The 18,424-nt window shown below is 46.0% G+C and overlaps 1 protein-coding gene across 2 annotated transcripts in view; it reads left to right on the top strand.

The window, feature by feature from the left end:
- Nucleotides 1-13,871, top strand: part of sgcd (sarcoglycan, delta (dystrophin-associated glycoprotein)) — a 238,906-nt gene extending 225,035 nt beyond the window's left edge. For both annotated transcript variants that reach the window (XM_042092887.1, XM_042092888.1), the window contains exons 7-8: nt 4,488-4,611; nt 11,043-13,871. In XM_042092887.1, coding sequence (XP_041948821.1) covers nt 4,488-4,611; nt 11,043-11,216 — 298 coding nt within the window. In that variant the 3' untranslated portion in view covers nt 11,217-13,871. The remainder of the gene's footprint in view (nt 1-4,487; nt 4,612-11,042) is intronic.
- The last annotated feature ends 4,553 nt before the right edge of the window (nt 13,872-18,424 follow it).

Here is an 18,424-nt window from a genome sequence, read left to right as displayed (position 1 = left end):
CACTCCTCGCAGGTCCTCGGCGAGCGGAGAGTGTTTGCCGCTGAGCAGGCATCCCATTTATGTTTAATTAGCTTCAGCTAGCGGCGGCCTGATGGAGGCTGACAGTATCCCACACTAGTTTGCCTTTCACCTTCAAACATAATCATCAAAAAAGCTCCCACTTCTCCCGAATGCAGCGCAGGGCTTCTCTCTCTCTCTCTCTCTCTTTCTTCACCCTCCCCTCCCTCTCTCTTACTCTCTCTCTCTCTCACACTTTCTTATAGAGAGAAAAGAGAGAATCACTAGAGTCGTGTCAACACTCCCTTTCCATCCTCCAAACTTCCACTCCCTCACTCTCCACTCTTACACAGCAGCACTGACACACTGGCAAAGTTAAAGGGCTGTATTTTGCACACCAGCACATGCAAAGTTTAATTCGGTATTTTGCACGTTTATTTTTTAAACATTGCGCCCAGGGGTGTGGCAATTAACAACCTAGGTAGAGGCCTGGCGCGTTGTCTAAAAATCTATCGTTATCGTACACCACCTAAACCTGGTCAGAAGTCAATGGCGAGTTGTTCATATGCTATTTTAAGAGCGAATGTCAACAGTCATATTGGCAGGTGCACGCACCATCCTTCTATCATTCATGAACGCACACCAGCGCACATCCATGCAAAGCATTACAAATTGCACGATTACAATGGGAAACATAATTAGAATAAAGATATTACGAAATACTGTACATCTCATGATAAGTAGTTATTCACCATCATTTGCAAATTGGTAATGACGGTTAAAAGTGATTAGGGGAGAGGCGAGAGACACGTATGGAGCACAGCTGAAGACGCACTGTCACGAGATATAAGCAACTCCTCTCCAGGATAAATGTTGTTTTATTCAGTCATTTGAACAATATTAGGGTAAGTGTTGCTTTTTTCAGCCTATGTTTTCGATTGTAACCCATTTTCAGTCAATAGTGAAAGTAACTGCATATAACTGTCTTCGTTGACTGACACCTTGGTGAAGTTAGTTTCACTTTGTCAATGAGTTCAAATTATAGACGAGTGCAAATGTGTGAAGGCCATGCTAGGTTTTAGTAAAGCATGGTTTAAGAATGACTATTCCATACGGTCTTGCAAGCAGCCTCCTTCAAATGCACCGTTGAATGCCAAAATACCGATGCATTTATTTGACATATCACGCTTTGCGCCGTTAAAGGGAATGACAGATGTCATTCTCATTGGTTTAAAATGATGTTACGCCCCAAACACACCCATATGACTGATTAAAAAACCTAGGAACACCTTGTTGCGCCATGCGCTCCACGTTTGATAACGAAACCCCTCCCAATGTGAACTGGACATCCTATTAAATTTGAATAGACTTTTGACGAGTGACAATGTACTTTAGAATGTCATAGTCCACTCCCAGTACTGACACACTGACAAAGTTGACGTCCACTCCCAGCACTGACACACTGTCAAAGTTAACGTCCACTCCCTCACTCTCTACTCTTACACAGCAGCGCTAACGTCACCGACTGATCATCAGTTTAGTGTGTGTTGCTTTGGATAAACGTACCTGCTAAATTATCAGTCAGTTAAAGGTGCTCTAAGCGATGTCATATGTTTTTTAGGCTAAACACTTGAAACACTTACAATTAGTTACACAACATAACATTTCAACTTTATTGTTTTCAACTATTTGTTTTAGGGTAAAACAATATTTTTTGCAAAGAAATGATTGCCAGAGGCGATGTGGCCCTGGTGTTTTGAGTTTTGAGCATCTCAATTCAGCATATCCGAATGAAATGTTTTTATCCATAGAGGAGCGAATCGTAGTTTTTGGTAATGTGATTTAAATGGCTCCTCATCATCTCTCGACGCACTCCTCCAAACAAAGCTCACAGACGCTGTAATGAGCTTGTGAAAGCATTCAGCTCACACCCACGCTGCTCCACACTGGAGGGGCTCTACAGCACATGGGAATCCTGTGTCCTTAAATTGAATTCGCAGGTTGAGCTGGCATGAGATGTAATACACACAGCACAACACATCGGCATCAGCCTGCCTTTCAGACAGGAAATGAAATACATTTCAATGATCTCTCAGGAAGAGAGAGTATGCCATAGAGGAGGTTTCCTGTTCTTGTGTTAGAACATAAATAACTCTTAGAGGGGGTTTCCTGTTCTTGTGTTAGAACATAAATAACTCTTGATCTATCCAAGTTTTCACATTTCACACACAGACACAACATCACAACAGTGGCGGAATTTATGAGCTTTTTAAAAGGCTCTTTGGAGACATTTTACAATAGCGTGTTGTTGGAATTATTCTAAATGTTGGATTATGTTTCTGTTGTCATGGAGATCTCGTTGTGGCATCAGATGAGCTAAAACTAACCCATTACAAGCATCTCAGCAATGTCAGATGATGTTCAAATCCTGTGAGACTTGTGGTGGTCCTTGCTTCCTTGTGGGGAGTTTACCACTGAACCCAGACCATACTTAGTTAAATATCTCCCCTTTGGGTGCAGATGTATGAAGGAAGCGTAATTATCATCTTATTTGCGTCAGTCTTCAGGAAGCGTACGCTGTGGGCTCGCTTCATCAGGTAACAGCGAACGTCCAGCGAACGTCCAGCGAACGTCCCCGCCCTCGTCTGTAACCTGAGATGTCCCCAGCTGCACACAAGCACAGTTGAATGGAGCCAACTAACAACAACATTAAAATGAATCAAAAGGATGGCATGCATTAAATAATACAATACATGATGAGAAGATGTCAACAAACTGCAAGATAACGCAGGGCAGTAATGCCACTCCACTTACATGTATACAAAAACACTCAAACTGTTGATGCAGCTGTAGGCTCAGCCATATAAGCCTCACTGGGTGACATGACAAATGGAAAGTAACACATTAAAAGTAATATAAAAGACAAAGTAACACATTAAAAGGGATATAAAAGGTTCAAAGAAGCAGAACTGATGCTCTGACTAGGCTGGAAGGCTGTCCTATTCTTGCATTTAACATCAATCTGGATTGCACCTGACTAGACATTTTGCAAAGCAGACGCACACTGTTTTCATACATATTTCATGCATATGAATACCTAATCAGTCACTCTCAACACTTCTCCTCCCATGTTTTGGCACGATACTCCCACTTTTCTCCCTGCATCCTTCCCATAAATGCATATGCATGATGAAGAAAAGCACAGCCTGCCTGACAGCTCTCTCGTGGCCAGGCAAATGTGCTTTCATACTCGTGCAGTCTGTTCTTACTGTGCATATGATGCTGGCTTTTAAAAGCACCAATAAAGCATAAAACTGGCACTATTGTTTTAGTACATGAGCTCCTATATGTCATATCAGGGGAAACAACACACATTGGTGGTGATTCATTTGAACGACCTGCTTTATAATAATGGTGATTCTTAAGCCGTCTGCCTCCTGTTAAAATAGTGGCTTCAGGGTAATCATCAGATGTAGCACTTTATCTTGGCAGTGTTCTCAGACACTGAAGTAGTCTCACCTCCACTCACTTCACCAGCCAGGTCCATGTATCCCATCAGGAAGACATGGTGTCATGGTTATCTATGGTTGTCATGGTTATCTATCACCACGGCCCCTGATCAATATTTCATTTCCGTAACGGGGTGTGCGTCTGGCCACTCTGAAGGAAATGGGATTGTGGTGTGTGTGTGTGTGTGTGTGTGTGTGTGTGTGTGTGTGTGTGTGCGCTCACTCTGACCTCTGCCCCTGAGAGAGGTCCATTTATCTCTCTTAGTGAGCTGTCGGACTTCATCTAATATACAGGACTAACCCACTCATACATTGATTCATAAAACTAAACAGAACCATACGTGACTACACTACACACACACACACACACACACACACACACACACACACACACACACATATATATATAGTGTAGGCTCTGACAACATCAGTGTGTTGGACAGTGTGTGTCGGTTGTGTTAGAACATAAATAACTCTTGATCTATCCAAGATTTCACATAAACACAGACACAGCAACACAACAACGTCGGAATTTATGAGCTTTGTAAAGGCTCTTTGGAGACATTTTACAATAGCGTGTTGGTGTGTGTTGGTGTGTGTGTTGGTCTGTGTTGGTGTGTGTCGGTGTGTGTCGGACAGTGTGTGTCGGAGTGTGCCGTTGTGTGTCGTGTGTGTTGGTCTGTATTTGTGTGTGTGTTAGTGTGTGTGTTGGTGGTCTGACCACCTCTCCTCTCTCTGTGCAGGCTGGAGTCTCCAACACACTCCTTGTTCATGGAGGAGTGTGTGTTGGTGTGTGTTGGTGTGTGTGTTGGTGTGTGTTGGTGTGTGTTAATGTGTGTGTGTCTCTCTGTGCAGGCTGGAGTCTCCAACACACTCCTTGTTCATAAAGGAGTCTGTGTTGGTGTGTGTTGGTGTGTGTTAATGTGTGTGTCTCTGTGTGTGTTGGTGTGTGTTAATGTGTGTGTGTCTCTGTGTGTGCAGGCTGGAGTCTCCCACACGCTCCCTGTTCATGGAGGCCCCTAAAGGGGTGGACATCCACGCAGAGGCCGGCGACATCCAGGCCACGTGCAGGAGCGACCTACGCCTGCAGTCTGTAGATGGAGCGGTACGTGGACATCACACACACACACACACACAGTACATACATACACACACACACACATACACACACACACACACACACACACACACACACACACACACATACATACAGTACATACATACATACACACATACATACAGTACAGTACATACATACATACACACACTCTCTCTCACTCACTCTCTCTCTCTCTCACACACACACATACATACACACATATATACAGTACATACACAAACATGATCAAAGCAAGTGATACTACACCCAGACCCCTCACACACACACAAACACACAAACATACACACACAAACACACACACACACACACACACACACACACCTAATTCAGTGCAAGCTACACACAAAGTTAAAAGCGTTCACGTCCCTCAGTGTAGCTAAATGTAATCATAAGAATTATTGATCAGACAATTCTAACATGCCCTTTATGACGTGTTTAATGTCTCCATAATTATAATTATTGAAGATTTTTGATTACAGTGCCCTTTGATTGAAACAATTTTACATTTAGACCATAATCACTCACTCACTCACTCACTCACTCACTCATGCAGTATTATTGAAAATCAAAACAGAGATGTGAAAATAATCCCTAATTGTACACTCTGAAAGACTGGCTACCGACCCAGCAGGCAGAGTGACCAGCATCTCTCACATAATGACCTGTAATAGCCCCTATGCTGCATGGCATTTGCCAGCCACAGCCTGTGTTGTGCCGTACCGTACCGTGGTGTGCTGTGCCGTACCGTGCCGTGCCGTGCTGTGCTGTGCCGTGTTGTACCGTGCCGTGCTTTGCTGTAACGTGCCGTGCCCTGCTGTGCCGTACCGTGTTGTACTGTGCTGTGCTGTGCCGTACCGTGCCGTGTTGTGCTGTGCTGTGCCCTGCTGTGCCGTACCGTGTTGTACTGTGCTGTGTTGTGCCGTACCGTGCCGTGCCGTGCCGTGCTTTGCTGTAACGTGCCGTGCCCTGCTGTGCCGTACCGTGTTGTACTGTGCTGTGTTGTGCCGTACCGTGCCGTGTTGTACTGTGCTGTGTTGTGCCGTACCGTGCCGTGCCGTGCCGTGCTTTGCTGTAACGTGCCGTGCCCTGCTGTGCCGTACCGTGTTGTACTGTGCTGTGCTGTGCCGTACCGTGCCGTGTTGTGCTGTGCTGTGCCCTGCTGTGCCGTACCGTGTTGTACTGTGCTGTGTTGTGCCGTACCGTGTTGTACTGTGCCGTGCCGTGCCGTGCTTTGCCGTGCCGTGCCGTGCCGTGTCGTGCTGTGCTGTGCTGTGTCAGATTACTGTGTCTAGTTCCCTCCAACTCTGCAGTCAAACCTCATCTACTGGGGTCCTTCATTTCTCATTTTCTGTAGTGTGTGTGTGTGTGTGTGTGTGTGTGTGCGCACACCTCCATCACAACACCGGCCGCCTCAGCAGTACCCTTGCAATTAGTCATGAGCTTTGGCTCATTAGGGATCAGGCAGCCAGAGCTGTGTGTGTGTGTGTGTGTGTGTGTGTGTGTGTGTGTGTGTGTGTGTGTACGTGTGTGTGTACGTGTGTGTGTGTGTGTGTGTGTGTGTGTGTGTGTGTGTGTGTGGTCTGGAGGTTTGCTCAGCACCAGATGTCTGATGTGGCTGGCTGAAGCACTGCTCTTAAAAGCGTTCCAGGTCATTCGCTAGAAATGCCTCCCCAAGGTGGTGGTGAATGACTCGTCTACTTCTCTCTCCTCCTCCTCTCTACTCTCCCTCTCCCTCTCTCTCCTCATCCTCCTCCTCTCTACTCTCCCCTCCTCTCCTCCTCTCCTTTCCTCTCTCCTCCCCTCCTCTCCTCCTCTCCTTTCCTCTCTACTCTCCCCTCCTCCCCTCCTCTCCTCCTTTCCTTTCCTCTCTACTCTCCCCTCCTCCCCTCCTCTCCTCCTCTCCTTTCCTCTCTGCTCTCCCCTCCTCTCCTCCCTCTCCATCCCTCTTTCCCACAACCTTTCTCATCTCATCCTCTCTTCTCTCTTTTCATCATCTCCCCTCCGCTCTGTTTCTTTCCCCTCCCCTCTCCCATCTTCATAAGCACTCAGAAGAGATGAGTGTAGTATATGGAGGAAGTAGATGAGTGTAGTAAGGAGGAAGTAGATGAGTGTAGTATAAGGAGGAAGTAGATGAGTGTAGTATATGGAGGAAGTAGATGAGTGTAGTAAGGAGGAAGTAGATGAGTGTAGTATATGGAGGAAGTAGATGAGTGTAGTAAGGAGGAAGTAGATGAGTGTAGTATATGGAGGAAGTAGATGAGTGTAGTAAGGAGGAAGTAGATGAGTGTAGTATAAGGAGGAAGTAGATGAGTGTAGTAAGGAGGAAGTAGATGAGTGTAGTATAAGGAGGAAGTAGATGAGTGTAGTATATGGAGGAAGTAGATGAGTGTAGTATATGGAGGAAGTAGATGAGTGTATTATATGGAGGAAGTAGATGAGTGTAGTAAGGAGGAAGTAGATGAGTAAGGAGGAAGTAGATGAGTGTAGTATAAGGAGGAAGTAGATGAGTGTAGTATATGGAGGAAGTAGATGAGTGTAGTAAGGAGGAAGTAGATGAGTGTAGCATATGGAGGAAGTAGATGAGTGTAGTAAGGAGGAAGTAGATGAGTGTAGTATATGGAGGAAGTAGATGAGTGTAGTAAGGAGGAAGTAGATGAGTGTAGTATAAGGAGGAAGTAGATGAGTGTAGTAAGGAGGAAGTAGATGAGTGTAGTATAAGGAGGAAGTAGATGAGTGTAGTATATGGAGGAAGTAGATGAGTGTAGTATATGGAGGAAGTAGATGAGTGTATTATATGGAGGAAGTAGATGAGTGTAGTAAGGAGGAAGTAGATGAGTGTAGTATATGGAGGAAGTAGATGAGTGTAGTAAGGAGGAAGTAGATGAGTGTAGTATATGGAGGAAGTAGATGAGTGTAGTAAGGAGGAAGTAGATGAGTGTAGTATAAGGAGGAAGTAGATGAGTGTAGTATATGGAGGAAGTAGATGAGTGTAGTAAGGAGGAAGTAGATGAGTGTAGTATAAGGAGGAAGTAGATGAGTGTAGTATATGGAGGAAGTAGATGAGTGTAGTAAGGAGGAAGTAGATGAGTGTAGTATATGGAGGAAGTAGATGAGTGTAGTAAGGAGGAAGTAGATGAGTGTAGTATAAGGAGGAAGTAGATGAGTGTAGTATATGGAGGAAGTAGATGAGTGTATTATATGGAGGAAGTAGATGAGTGTAGTAAGGAGGAAGTAGATGAGTGTAGTATATGGAGGAAGTAGATGAGTGTAGTATATGGAGGAAGTAGATGAGTGTAGTATATGGAGGAAGTAGATGAGTGTAAAAGTAGATGAGTGTAGTATATGGAGGAAGTAGATGAATGTAGTAGAAATAGATGAGTGTAGTATATGGAGGAAGTAGATGAGGAAGTAGATGAGTGTAGTATAAGGAGGAAGTAGTTGAGTGTAGTATAAGGAGGAAGTAGATGAGTGTAGTATATGGAGGAAGTAGATGAGTGTAGTAAGGAGGAAGTAGATGAGTGTAGTATATGGAGGAAGTAGATGAGTGTAGTATATGGAGGAAGTAGATGAGTGTAAAAGTAGATGAGTGTAGTATATGGAGGAAGTAGATGAATGTAGTAGAAATAGATGAGTGTAGTATATGGAGGAAGTAGATGAGGAAGTAGATGAGTGTAGTATAAGGAGGAAGTAGCTGAGTGTAGTATAAGGAGGAAGTAGATGAGTGTAGTATAAGGAGGAAGTAGATGAGTGTAGTATAAGGAGGAAGTAGATGAGAGTAGTATACTGTATGGAGGAAGTAGATGAATGTAGTAGAAATAGATGAGTGTAGTATATGGAGGAAGTAGATGAGGAAGTAGATGAGTGTAGTATAAGGAGGAAGTAGATGAGAGTAGTATAAGGAGGAAGTAGATGAGTGTAGTATAAGGAGGAAGTAGATGAGTGTAGTATAAGGAGGAAGTAGATGAGTGTAGTATAAGGAGGAAATAGATGAGTGTAGTATAAGGAGGAAGTAGATGAGTGTAGTATATGGAGGAAGTAGATGAGTGTAGTAAGGAGGAAGTAGATGAGTGTAGTATATGGAGGAAGTAGATGAGTGTAGTAAGGAGGAAGTAGATGAGTGTAGTATAAGGAGGAAGTAGATGAGTGTAGTAAGGAGGAAGTAGATGAGTGTAGTATAAGGAGGAAGTAGATGAGTGTAGTATATGGAGGAAGTAGATGAGTGTAGTATATGGAGGAAGTAGATGAGTGTATTATATGGAGGAAGTAGATGAGTGTAGTAAGGAGGAAGTAGATGAGTGTAGTATATGGAGGAAGTAGATGAGTGTAGTAAGGAGGAAGTAGATGAGTGTAGTATATGGAGGAAGTAGATGAGTGTAGTAAGGAGGAAGTAGATGAGTGTAGTATAAGGAGGAAGTAGATGAGTGTAGTATATGGAGGAAGTAGATGAGTGTAGTAAGGAGGAAGTAGATGAGTGTAGTATAAGGAGGAAGTAGATGAGTGTAGTAAGGAGGAAGTAGATGAGTGTAGTATATGGAGGAAGTAGATGAGTGTAGTAAGGAGGAAGTAGATGAGTGTAGTATAAGGAGGAAGTAGATGAGTGTAGTATATGGAGGAAGTAGATGAGTGTATTATATGGAGGAAGTAGATGAGTGTAGTAAGGAGGAAGTAGATGAGTGTAGTATATGGAGGAAGTAGATGAGTGTAGTATATGGAGGAAGTAGATGAGTGTAGTATATGGAGGAAGTAGATGAGTGTAAAAGTAGATGAGTGTAGTATATGGAGGAAGTAGATGAATGTAGTAGAAATAGATGAGTGTAGTATATGGAGGAAGTAGATGAGGAAGTAGATGAGTGTAGTATAAGGAGGAAGTAGTTGAGTGTAGTATAAGGAGGAAGTAGATGAGTGTAGTATATGGAGGAAGTAGATGAGTGTAGTATATGGAGGAAGTAGATGAGTGTAGTATATGGAGGAAGTAGATGAGTGTAAAAGTAGATGAGTGTAGTATATGGAGGAAGTAGATGAATGTAGTAGAAATAGATGAGTGTAGTATATGGAGGAAGTAGATGAGGAAGTAGATGAGTGTAGTATAAGGAGGAAGTAGCTGAGTGTAGTATAAGGAGGAAGTAGATGAGTGTAGTATAAGGAGGAAGTAGATGAGTGTAGTATAAGGAGGAAGTAGATGAGAGTAGTATACTGTATGGAGGAAGTAGATGAATGTAGTAGAAATAGATGAGTGTAGTATATGGAGGAAGTAGATGAGGAAGTAGATGAGTGTAGTATAAGGAGGAAGTAGATGAGAGTAGTATAAGGAGGAAGTAGATGAGTGTAGTATAAGGAGGAAGTAGATGAGTGTAGTATAAGGAGGAAGTAGATGAGTGTAGTATAAGGAGGAAATAGATGAGTGTAGTATAAGGAGGAAGTAGATGAGTGTAGTATACAGCGCTGACATACTGGCAGGCTCTCTGCTGGGACTCACCTAATGGTTTGAGCTCCTTGCCCTTCCATAGCAATGCTGAAGTGTGAGAATACTGGACTCTCAGTCTCATACTGGACTTGTGTGGACAGCTCAAACTCTGTGTACAGAGGAGCAGTCCGTTTTCTTCCATAGCAATGCTGAAGTGTGAGAATGCTGGACTCTCGCACTAGACTCATGTGAGCAGCCCAAACTCTGTGCAGAACAGAAGTACCGGTACATTTCTGATGTGATGTGATTCCCTCTCTGCCTGGATCACAGCTCACAGTGTATCTGTAGTCTGTAGTGCTCACACAGATGGAGACAGGCAGCTCGAGTTGTGTGTGTGTGTGTGTGTGTGTGTGTGTGTGTGTGTGTGTGTGTGTGTGTGTGTGTGCAGTAGTGACATACTGTTGTTGTTTGTGTTGATGATTGGACTGGAGTTTGATACAGAATAGCAGCCGCTGGAACACTGTACACTGCACTGCAAGTGTACAAGTGTCGTGCTGTTGTTCTCTCGTCACACACTACACGACACACCTGGGAACTAAAGCTGGAACTAACGCTGGAATTATTCCACACAGTACAAGTTACAAATGAGCGATACAAATTGTGCAATACTGCTCTTATCATTGGCAGCAGATGTGTTAATGAACTGATGTATCGGTGTTGCTCTGGTGGTAAAATGTCCTCCTCTTCCTCTACCTCCTCCTCCTCTTCCTCCTCCTTTTCCTCCACCACCTCCTCCTCCACCTCCTCCTCCTCATCCTCTTCAATCTCCTCCACCTTCTCCTCCTCCTCCTCCTCTTCCTCCTCCTCCTCATCTTCCCCTTTCTTCTCCTCCTCATCTTCCTCTTTCTTCTCCTCCTCCTCCACCCACTCCTTTTCCTCCACATCTTCTTCATCCTCACCCTCTTCCTCCTCCTCCTCTTCCTCCTCCTCCTCTTCCTCCCCCTCTCTGCAGATCATCCTGGACGCCCAGAAGATCAAGCTGCTGCGGTTGCCGGAGGGGGTGGCGTCGCCCTCGCCCAGCAGACAGACTGTGTTTGAGGTGTGCGTGTGCGCCAACGGCATCGTCTTCCTGTCGCAAGCAGGAACCGGCTCCACCTGCCAGATGAGGAACCACGTCTGCATCTAGGACTGCTCCCCTGCGCTCTCCAAGCACACACACACACACACACACACACACACACAGACACACACACACACACACACACACACACACAGACTCGCTGCAGTGCACACACACACACGCACACACACACACACACATGCACACACACGCACACACACACACACACACGCACACACACGCACACACACACGCGGGCGCGCATGCTCGCACGCACGTGCATACACATATATGCACACACACGCACAAAACGACACACGCGCATAGACATACAGACACATACACATACACCTAGCATACACAAAGACACACATACGTGTGCACACACAGACATACACACACATACACACTCTCACACACACACACATACACACAAACACGCCTCAGAGAGGAACTCTCCAAGGTCCTCCTGAGACATTTAGCAGAGAGGAAAGTTTTTAGCCACCGTACTGAAGACTGGGGTGATCGTCAGGACACCTCACACATCACACACACACACACACACACACACACACATCACACACACCTCGTCCTTCTGTTCCTGCCTTCAGCACAGATTACATTTATTTCACACCACACCTTGGTGCAGTCAGCCCACAGCTAATTAATTTCCCACGGCGGACGAGCAGAGGGACGCATGGACACACGGACGCACGGACACCACTGGGCATCTCGCTCAGACCCGGCGCTGCGAGCCACCGCCAGCGCCACATCCTGTTTGTGTCTCTCTCCCTCGCTCTCTCGCTCTCTCGCCTGGCCCATTCTGTACATGTTCCGTGTCCGTCAGAGTGACCACACCTGCTCAGCTTGCGTCGCCCCACTGTGGAACACCACCTTTCTTAAGAGTAAAAAAGAATAAACAAGGAAACAAATAAATAAACAAACAGACAAAAAAAAACAAACAAACAAATGGCTCCAGCACACAGAGGAGGCTCATCCAGAAGGGAACAGAGGAAAAAGAGAGAGAGAGCGAGAGAGAGAGAGAGAGAGAGAGAGGGAGAGGAAGGAGATAGATGTGTTCACCACCACCATGGAGCCCTACATTGAGCCGAGTCTCTCTCTCTCTCTCTCTCTGGGACTAAACAGACTCCCATCACCACACACACACACACACACACACACACACACACACATGCCCCCCCGCCCCTGTAAAAGGACAAGCGTCTGTGCCTTATTGTGGTGCTCTTGAGGCAAAGGAGAAGCACATCCCACTGACTCTCTTCACTTGTTTTGGACAAAAGACAGAAAGAAAAGAGTGCATTTATTTTGTTTATTTATTCGTGCTTGGGTACTTTAGTATGTTTCTGTGCTATTCTGTGCTATGAGGGATCTTTGTGTGTGTGTGTGTGTGTGTGTGTGTGTGTGTCTGCACTGCAGAGCTATCTGCAATGCTGTTTCTCTGAGTTGTCTATCACCTCAGTAGACTGGCGTCTCTTCTCGGTGGTAGTAACGGTAGACTAGACACCCTCAGAAACAGAGTCTCTTCTCAGTGATGGGGGACACTAGACTAGACTCCCTCAGAAACAGAGTCTCTTCTAGTGGTGGGTGACAGTAGACTAGACTCCCTCAGAAACAGCAGTGCCAGCTTCACACAGCACCACGTAGGAGTTGTGCCAATTGAAACTGCATGGACACACGTACTGTAGCAAACCCAGACGTAGCCAAACCCAGACGTAAGTTAAGCTTTGAAGTAATCTCCCCCAAAGTCTTTGAATATGACACATAACATAATTACATCATAACACCCCCCCCCCCCCCCCCGGCAGGTCAAGAGGTGCAGGTAACAGCAGCGAAGACAAGCAAGGCCTAGCCTGACTGGCACCAGCATGAGCAGCCCATGACTAGCCTTAACTCCCCTAAAGCCCAACATCTAACCAATCAGGCCTGCAGGAACCCCCATCTAACCAACCAGGCCTGCAGGAACCCCAATCTAACCAACCAGGCCTGCAGGAACCCCCATCTAAGCAACCAGGCCTGCAGGAACCCCTAAAGCCCACCATCTAACCAGCCAGGCCTGCAGGACCCCTAAAGCCCACCATCTAACCAGCCAGGCCTGCAGGACCCCTAAAGCCCACCATCTAACCAGCCAGGCCTGCAGGACCCCTAAAGCCCACCATCAAACCATCAGACCAACCTGACCGGCCTACATCTGGCGGAGTTCTGGCCCACATCCCATCCATCTGAGGTTTGCTCCATGTTGAATCTATCCGCATCCGTCAAAGTCCTCTGTCTTCTGAGGGCGGGCTTGTTTGGCTCCAAAGGGACATCTTTGAAATGCAGAGTCTGCTAATGCATTCAAATGGATGTGTGAAGCTTTTAATGTAATCAGACTCCCGCCTGCGACCCTACCTGTGTCTGTTTGTCTGGAATCCTTCCTTCAGCAGGAGAATAGCTTCATTTGCTTCACTTCAGAGTCGCACACTTATTTTACATAAGAGAGGCGGGGGGCCGGTTGTTGGGATGGTTTTGATCTTCACTGGTGCACATATTCATTACTCTCCACAGTGTGTGTGTGTGTGTGTGTGTGTGTGTGTGTGTGTTTAAGACAACCGAATAGTTTTACCCATACAGTTTGTGTTGGTTAAAAGATGTTTTCCAGTCATGTGTGACTACGTGTTTTGAATGTAGGCGTGTTTGTTTAAAATCTTGTTTTGCTTTGCACTTTTCTGTCTCTTTTGCCTCCTCATTTAAAATCTTGTTTTGCTTTGCACTTGTGGACCTACCTTCTTTTTCTCCCCCCTCTCTGCCTCACTCCATCTATCTCTCCTTCTCCCCCTCACATCATTCTCTATCTCTCTCTCTCTCTCTCTCCCTCTCTCTGCTGTGTTTTTGTTCTGCACTTTTGTTCTCTTGTGCCATTTCTTCTCTCTCCCTCCATCCATCTCTCTCCCCATCTCCCTCTCTTCTCTGCCTCCCTCCATCTCTCTCCTGACCCCAGTCCTCCTTCCATCTCCCTCTCTTCTCTGCCTCCCTCCATCTCTCTCCTGACCCCAGTCCTCCCTCCATCTCCCTCTCTTCTCTGCCTCCCTCCATCTCTCTCCTGACCCCAGTCCTCCCTCCCTCCATCTCTCTCTCTCTCCCCTCCATCTCTCTCTCTCCCTCCGTCCATCTCCCTCTCTTCTCTCCCTCCGTCCATCTCTCTCTCTCCCTCCGTCCATCTCTCTCTCTCCCTCCCTCCATCTCTCTCCTGACCCCAGTCCTCCCTCCATATCCCTCTCTTCTCTCCCTCCGTCTCTCTCTCTCTCCCTCCCTCCATCTCTCCCTCTCTCCCCTCCGCTCCCACTGTGTCTGAGACCTCTGCGGTAGGGTGGGCTGTCAGAGTGACCGCTGAGAGGACACGGCACCTGCCATGGTGACTTCATGACACGCTGATGGCAGCCTGGCAGGGGGCACAGCTGAGCTCATGCGCAGAGTTAGCGGATGTACTCTACTCTCTCCTTCATGCGCAGAGTTAGCGGATGTACTCTAGCACTCTCTCCTTCAAGCTCAGAGTTAGCGGATGTACTCTAGCACTCTCTCCTTCAAGCGCAGAGTTAGCGGATGTACTCTAGCACTCTCTCCTTCAAGTCTCAGACAGAAGCATGAGTGGACAGGCCGTCGATGTCCTGCATTGTTGTACCTCACTCCGACACCGCGCCCCAGACAACAGGGGGCACGAGAGCGAGGGAGAGAGCGAGGGAGAGAGAGAGGGAGAGAGAGGGGGGGGGGGGGGGAGAATACGCTTCTGCATGGCACTATGTTCAGGTCAAAGGAACGAAAAGGAGAGTTTTTTAAAACTGTGAGAGACACAAATTGGCTCCCAAGTTTAGGTTCAATTGAATTTGAAATCACCCGGAGTAAGACTAGATATCAAGCTTTAATATCGGTATGCATTACTTATGTATCGTGAAAAGTTAATTTCCTTTTGATGTGAAACTGTGTCAAGCCGCAGTTCGATGCTCCCCGTCAGATATCCAGCGATGCAGACTTTAGATTCCTCATTGTTCCCGCAGTGATGTGACGGACGTGCAGACACGCCATACCAGCGCACACCCGCTGGCTCCCATGACAACCAAATCCACAACTGGCCTTGTTACTGGGCAGGACACTGAGAGGAAGACCTAAGCTCCTGGTCCAAACAAGATCTATGGCAGAAACAGAAACAAGCCATCTGAGAATGATGAACATCAGTGTGTTCTCCCTAATACTGGTGTTTTTGGAGTTGAAATGATGAACATCAGTGTGTTCTCCCTAATTACTGGTGTTTTTGGAGTTGAAAAGATGAACATAAGTGTGTTTTCTCTAATGCTGTTGTTTTTGGAGTTGAAAAGATGGTTGATGGTTGTTGTTATTTGTTGTTATTACTATTATTGATATAACTGTTTATGTTTGTATTTTATTGCCTCAAATGTTGTCCAAAAGGGGGGAAATCAGTTTCAGTTTTGTAAAATCACCACTTGCACCTTGGCTCAGTCAGATGATATGTCCTATATGCCGTGGAAGGACAGACTTTGCTCCGCTGGGAACACAGTGGATAAAATAAACAGTAAATAAGTTATGTCGTCGTCCCCTTGTGTGTCCCCTATATCTGCCCTGACCTCTGACCTTCTGACCTTCTGTCTGTGTGAGATGGTGGGGAGGAACAACAGAATGAAAAGGGCTCCGAAAACAAAAATCAAGAAAAAAATAATAATAAACTGCCAAAACACACGGAAAGGCATCGAAACACTAATATCCGAATCAAAAGAACAAACACTATGGCTGATGGTCAAGTGTCATCATGTGTGGAATGTCTTGAGTTGAAAAGCAGACGACGTGCATGGCTCACCCCTCTCCCCCGTCTCCTGTCTGATCAGCCAGCGAGCGAAGGGTCTGCTGAGACTCTCGTGTGTTTATTTGTGATGAGATGACCTGAGCCATCTCCTGATGAATCAGCCCGATCAAGTCCGAACCTCAGTTCCACACGTCATGCCACGCTAATGTTTAGTTTTATTACATCTCAATGGCACTCTGGCAAGTAACAAAGATCAAGTGTTCAGGACTTTATAAATCTGTGTTGCATTACTTTGTTTTAATGGTTGATGAATTGTTTTGTTTTTTTGTGCATATTCATTAATGGGTGCAAATAAAAATAGTTTTTTGACTGATGAATCGGTGGTAAAAGCAAGCTTGAGCTGGATGGACTCCTGTTTTTGACTGTGTGTGACTGACTGCTGTTTTTGACTGTGTGTGACTGACAGCTGTTTTTGACTGTCTGCTGTTTTTGACTGTGTGTGACTGACTGCTGTTTTGACTGTGTGTGACTGTCTGCTGTTTTTGACTGTGTGTGACTGACTGCTGTTTTGACTGTGTGTGACTGACAGCTGTTTTTGACTGTGTGTGACTGACTGCTCTGGTTCTCCCAGCTTCACTAGAATGGGTCACATACTGGAAAATGAGCACAAATAGTTTCAGGACATATTGGTGGCAGGTGGGAAACGAGGTGTGTGAGTGTGTGTATGTGTGTATGTCTGTGTCCCTGCTCTCTCTCCTGCCTCTGGGCTGCATGTGTGTGTGTGTGGGTGTGTGTGTGTGTGTGTGTGTGTGTGTGTGTTTGCCTCCTGTTGTACAGACCCATGTAAATAAAAGGCATCCCCCACCCTACACCCCCAACCCTGATCTGACCGCAGCACGAGTCCAGTCAGTCCTCACACTCCTCTGACCCGACCGCAGCACGAGTCCAGTCAGTCCTCACACTCCTCTGACCCGACCGCAGCACGAGTCCAGTCAGTCCTCACACTCCTCTGACCCGGTCTGGAGCTTTATTACGTTTTTATCTCTCCAGTGGATCTGACAGCCCACGCGGCCTCCCAAACAGAGCCACAGCAGCAGAGACAGGAAATGAACTTCATCTCCACCTCCCTGTGACTGTGTGGAAGCCCAACGGCAAAACTCTCAAAGCATCAAAACATTACAGTCCAGCCATGTATTGGTTCTACAGTGTGACACATAGCACCTGTGATTTCACAAATCAGCTGATCTACCTGGCTGAAAAAAAAAACACCTGCTAATTAGAATCAGCTGGTAGAATAAATGGTACAAATATCATGTGGCAGGACGTTTACGTGCTGAGTTGGGAGTGTTTCTCCCCTGTTGCTGCGTGGGTCTGTAGTATCGACGTGGCCCCATGTCTGTGCTACGTGGGTCTGTAGTATCGACGTGGCCCCATGTCTGTGCTGCGTGGGTCTGTAGTATCGGCGTGGCCCCATGTCTGTGCTACGTGGGTCTGTAGTATCGACGTGGCCCCATGTCTGTGCTGCGTGGGTCTGTAGTATCGGCGTGGCCCCATGTCTGTGCTGCGTGGGTCTGTAGTATCGGCGTGGCCCCATGTCTGTGCTGCGTGGGTCTGTGAGAGGTGGGGGGGCTGTCTCATCTCTGAGGTCCAGAGGGGTCCCTCGTGGCACATGACAGGCCGCTGTATGGGGGAGGCTAAATGAGGCTCGCTGAGGATCTTCACACACACACACGTTCTATGCAAAACATCCAAGAGTGTCGAGCAGCATTGTGACAATGCTACGGAGTACGGACGGTTATCTATATTAAATTTAATATTATACTTTATGTATACAGTTTGTATTTATGAAACTGAGTTGCAAGTGAGACTGTATCAATAAAATTATTAATAAAAGCTCCCTGACAGAGTCTTCTCCCTCATGTGTGTTGTCCCGTCAGGAGAATTGAATGTATGCAAACGCTCTTCTCCCTCATGTGTGTTGTCCCATCAGGATAATTGACAGACTCTTCTCCCTCATGTGTGTTGTCCCATAAGGATAATTGACAGACTCTTCTCCCTCATGTGTGTTGTCCCGTCAGGAGAATTGAAACGTTTGGACAGTACTGAGTGCCACATCGTTTATGCTACAGTTTATTTTTATTTATTAATTTCATTTAGTTAGGGACCATGTACAATTTTTAACATAAATGTTGTCATTTGATGCAGTTACTAACAGTGTACTTGGATAGCACTGAGCACCAGGTCGATAATGTTACAGTTAGTAACAGTCAGTATTGGGGAAGTTACTTTTAAAAAGTAGTGTTTGCTCGTTACTTGTTACTTCTCAAAAAAGTAACCCGTTACTTTACTTATATAGTTACCCTCTATGGAAAGTAACTTATTACGTTACTCGTTACTTTTATGTTGCTCGACTTTGGGCAGAACCCAATATCTGTTCCTAAATGTGTAGGCCTACATAAAG

This window comes from Alosa sapidissima, chromosome 5 (genome assembly GCF_018492685.1).
Source record: "Alosa sapidissima isolate fAloSap1 chromosome 5, fAloSap1.pri, whole genome shotgun sequence".
Taxonomy (NCBI): Eukaryota; Metazoa; Chordata; class Actinopteri; order Clupeiformes; family Clupeidae; genus Alosa; species Alosa sapidissima.
Note: the sequence above shows the minus strand (reverse complement) of the source record. Positions and strands in the feature narration are given on the sequence as shown.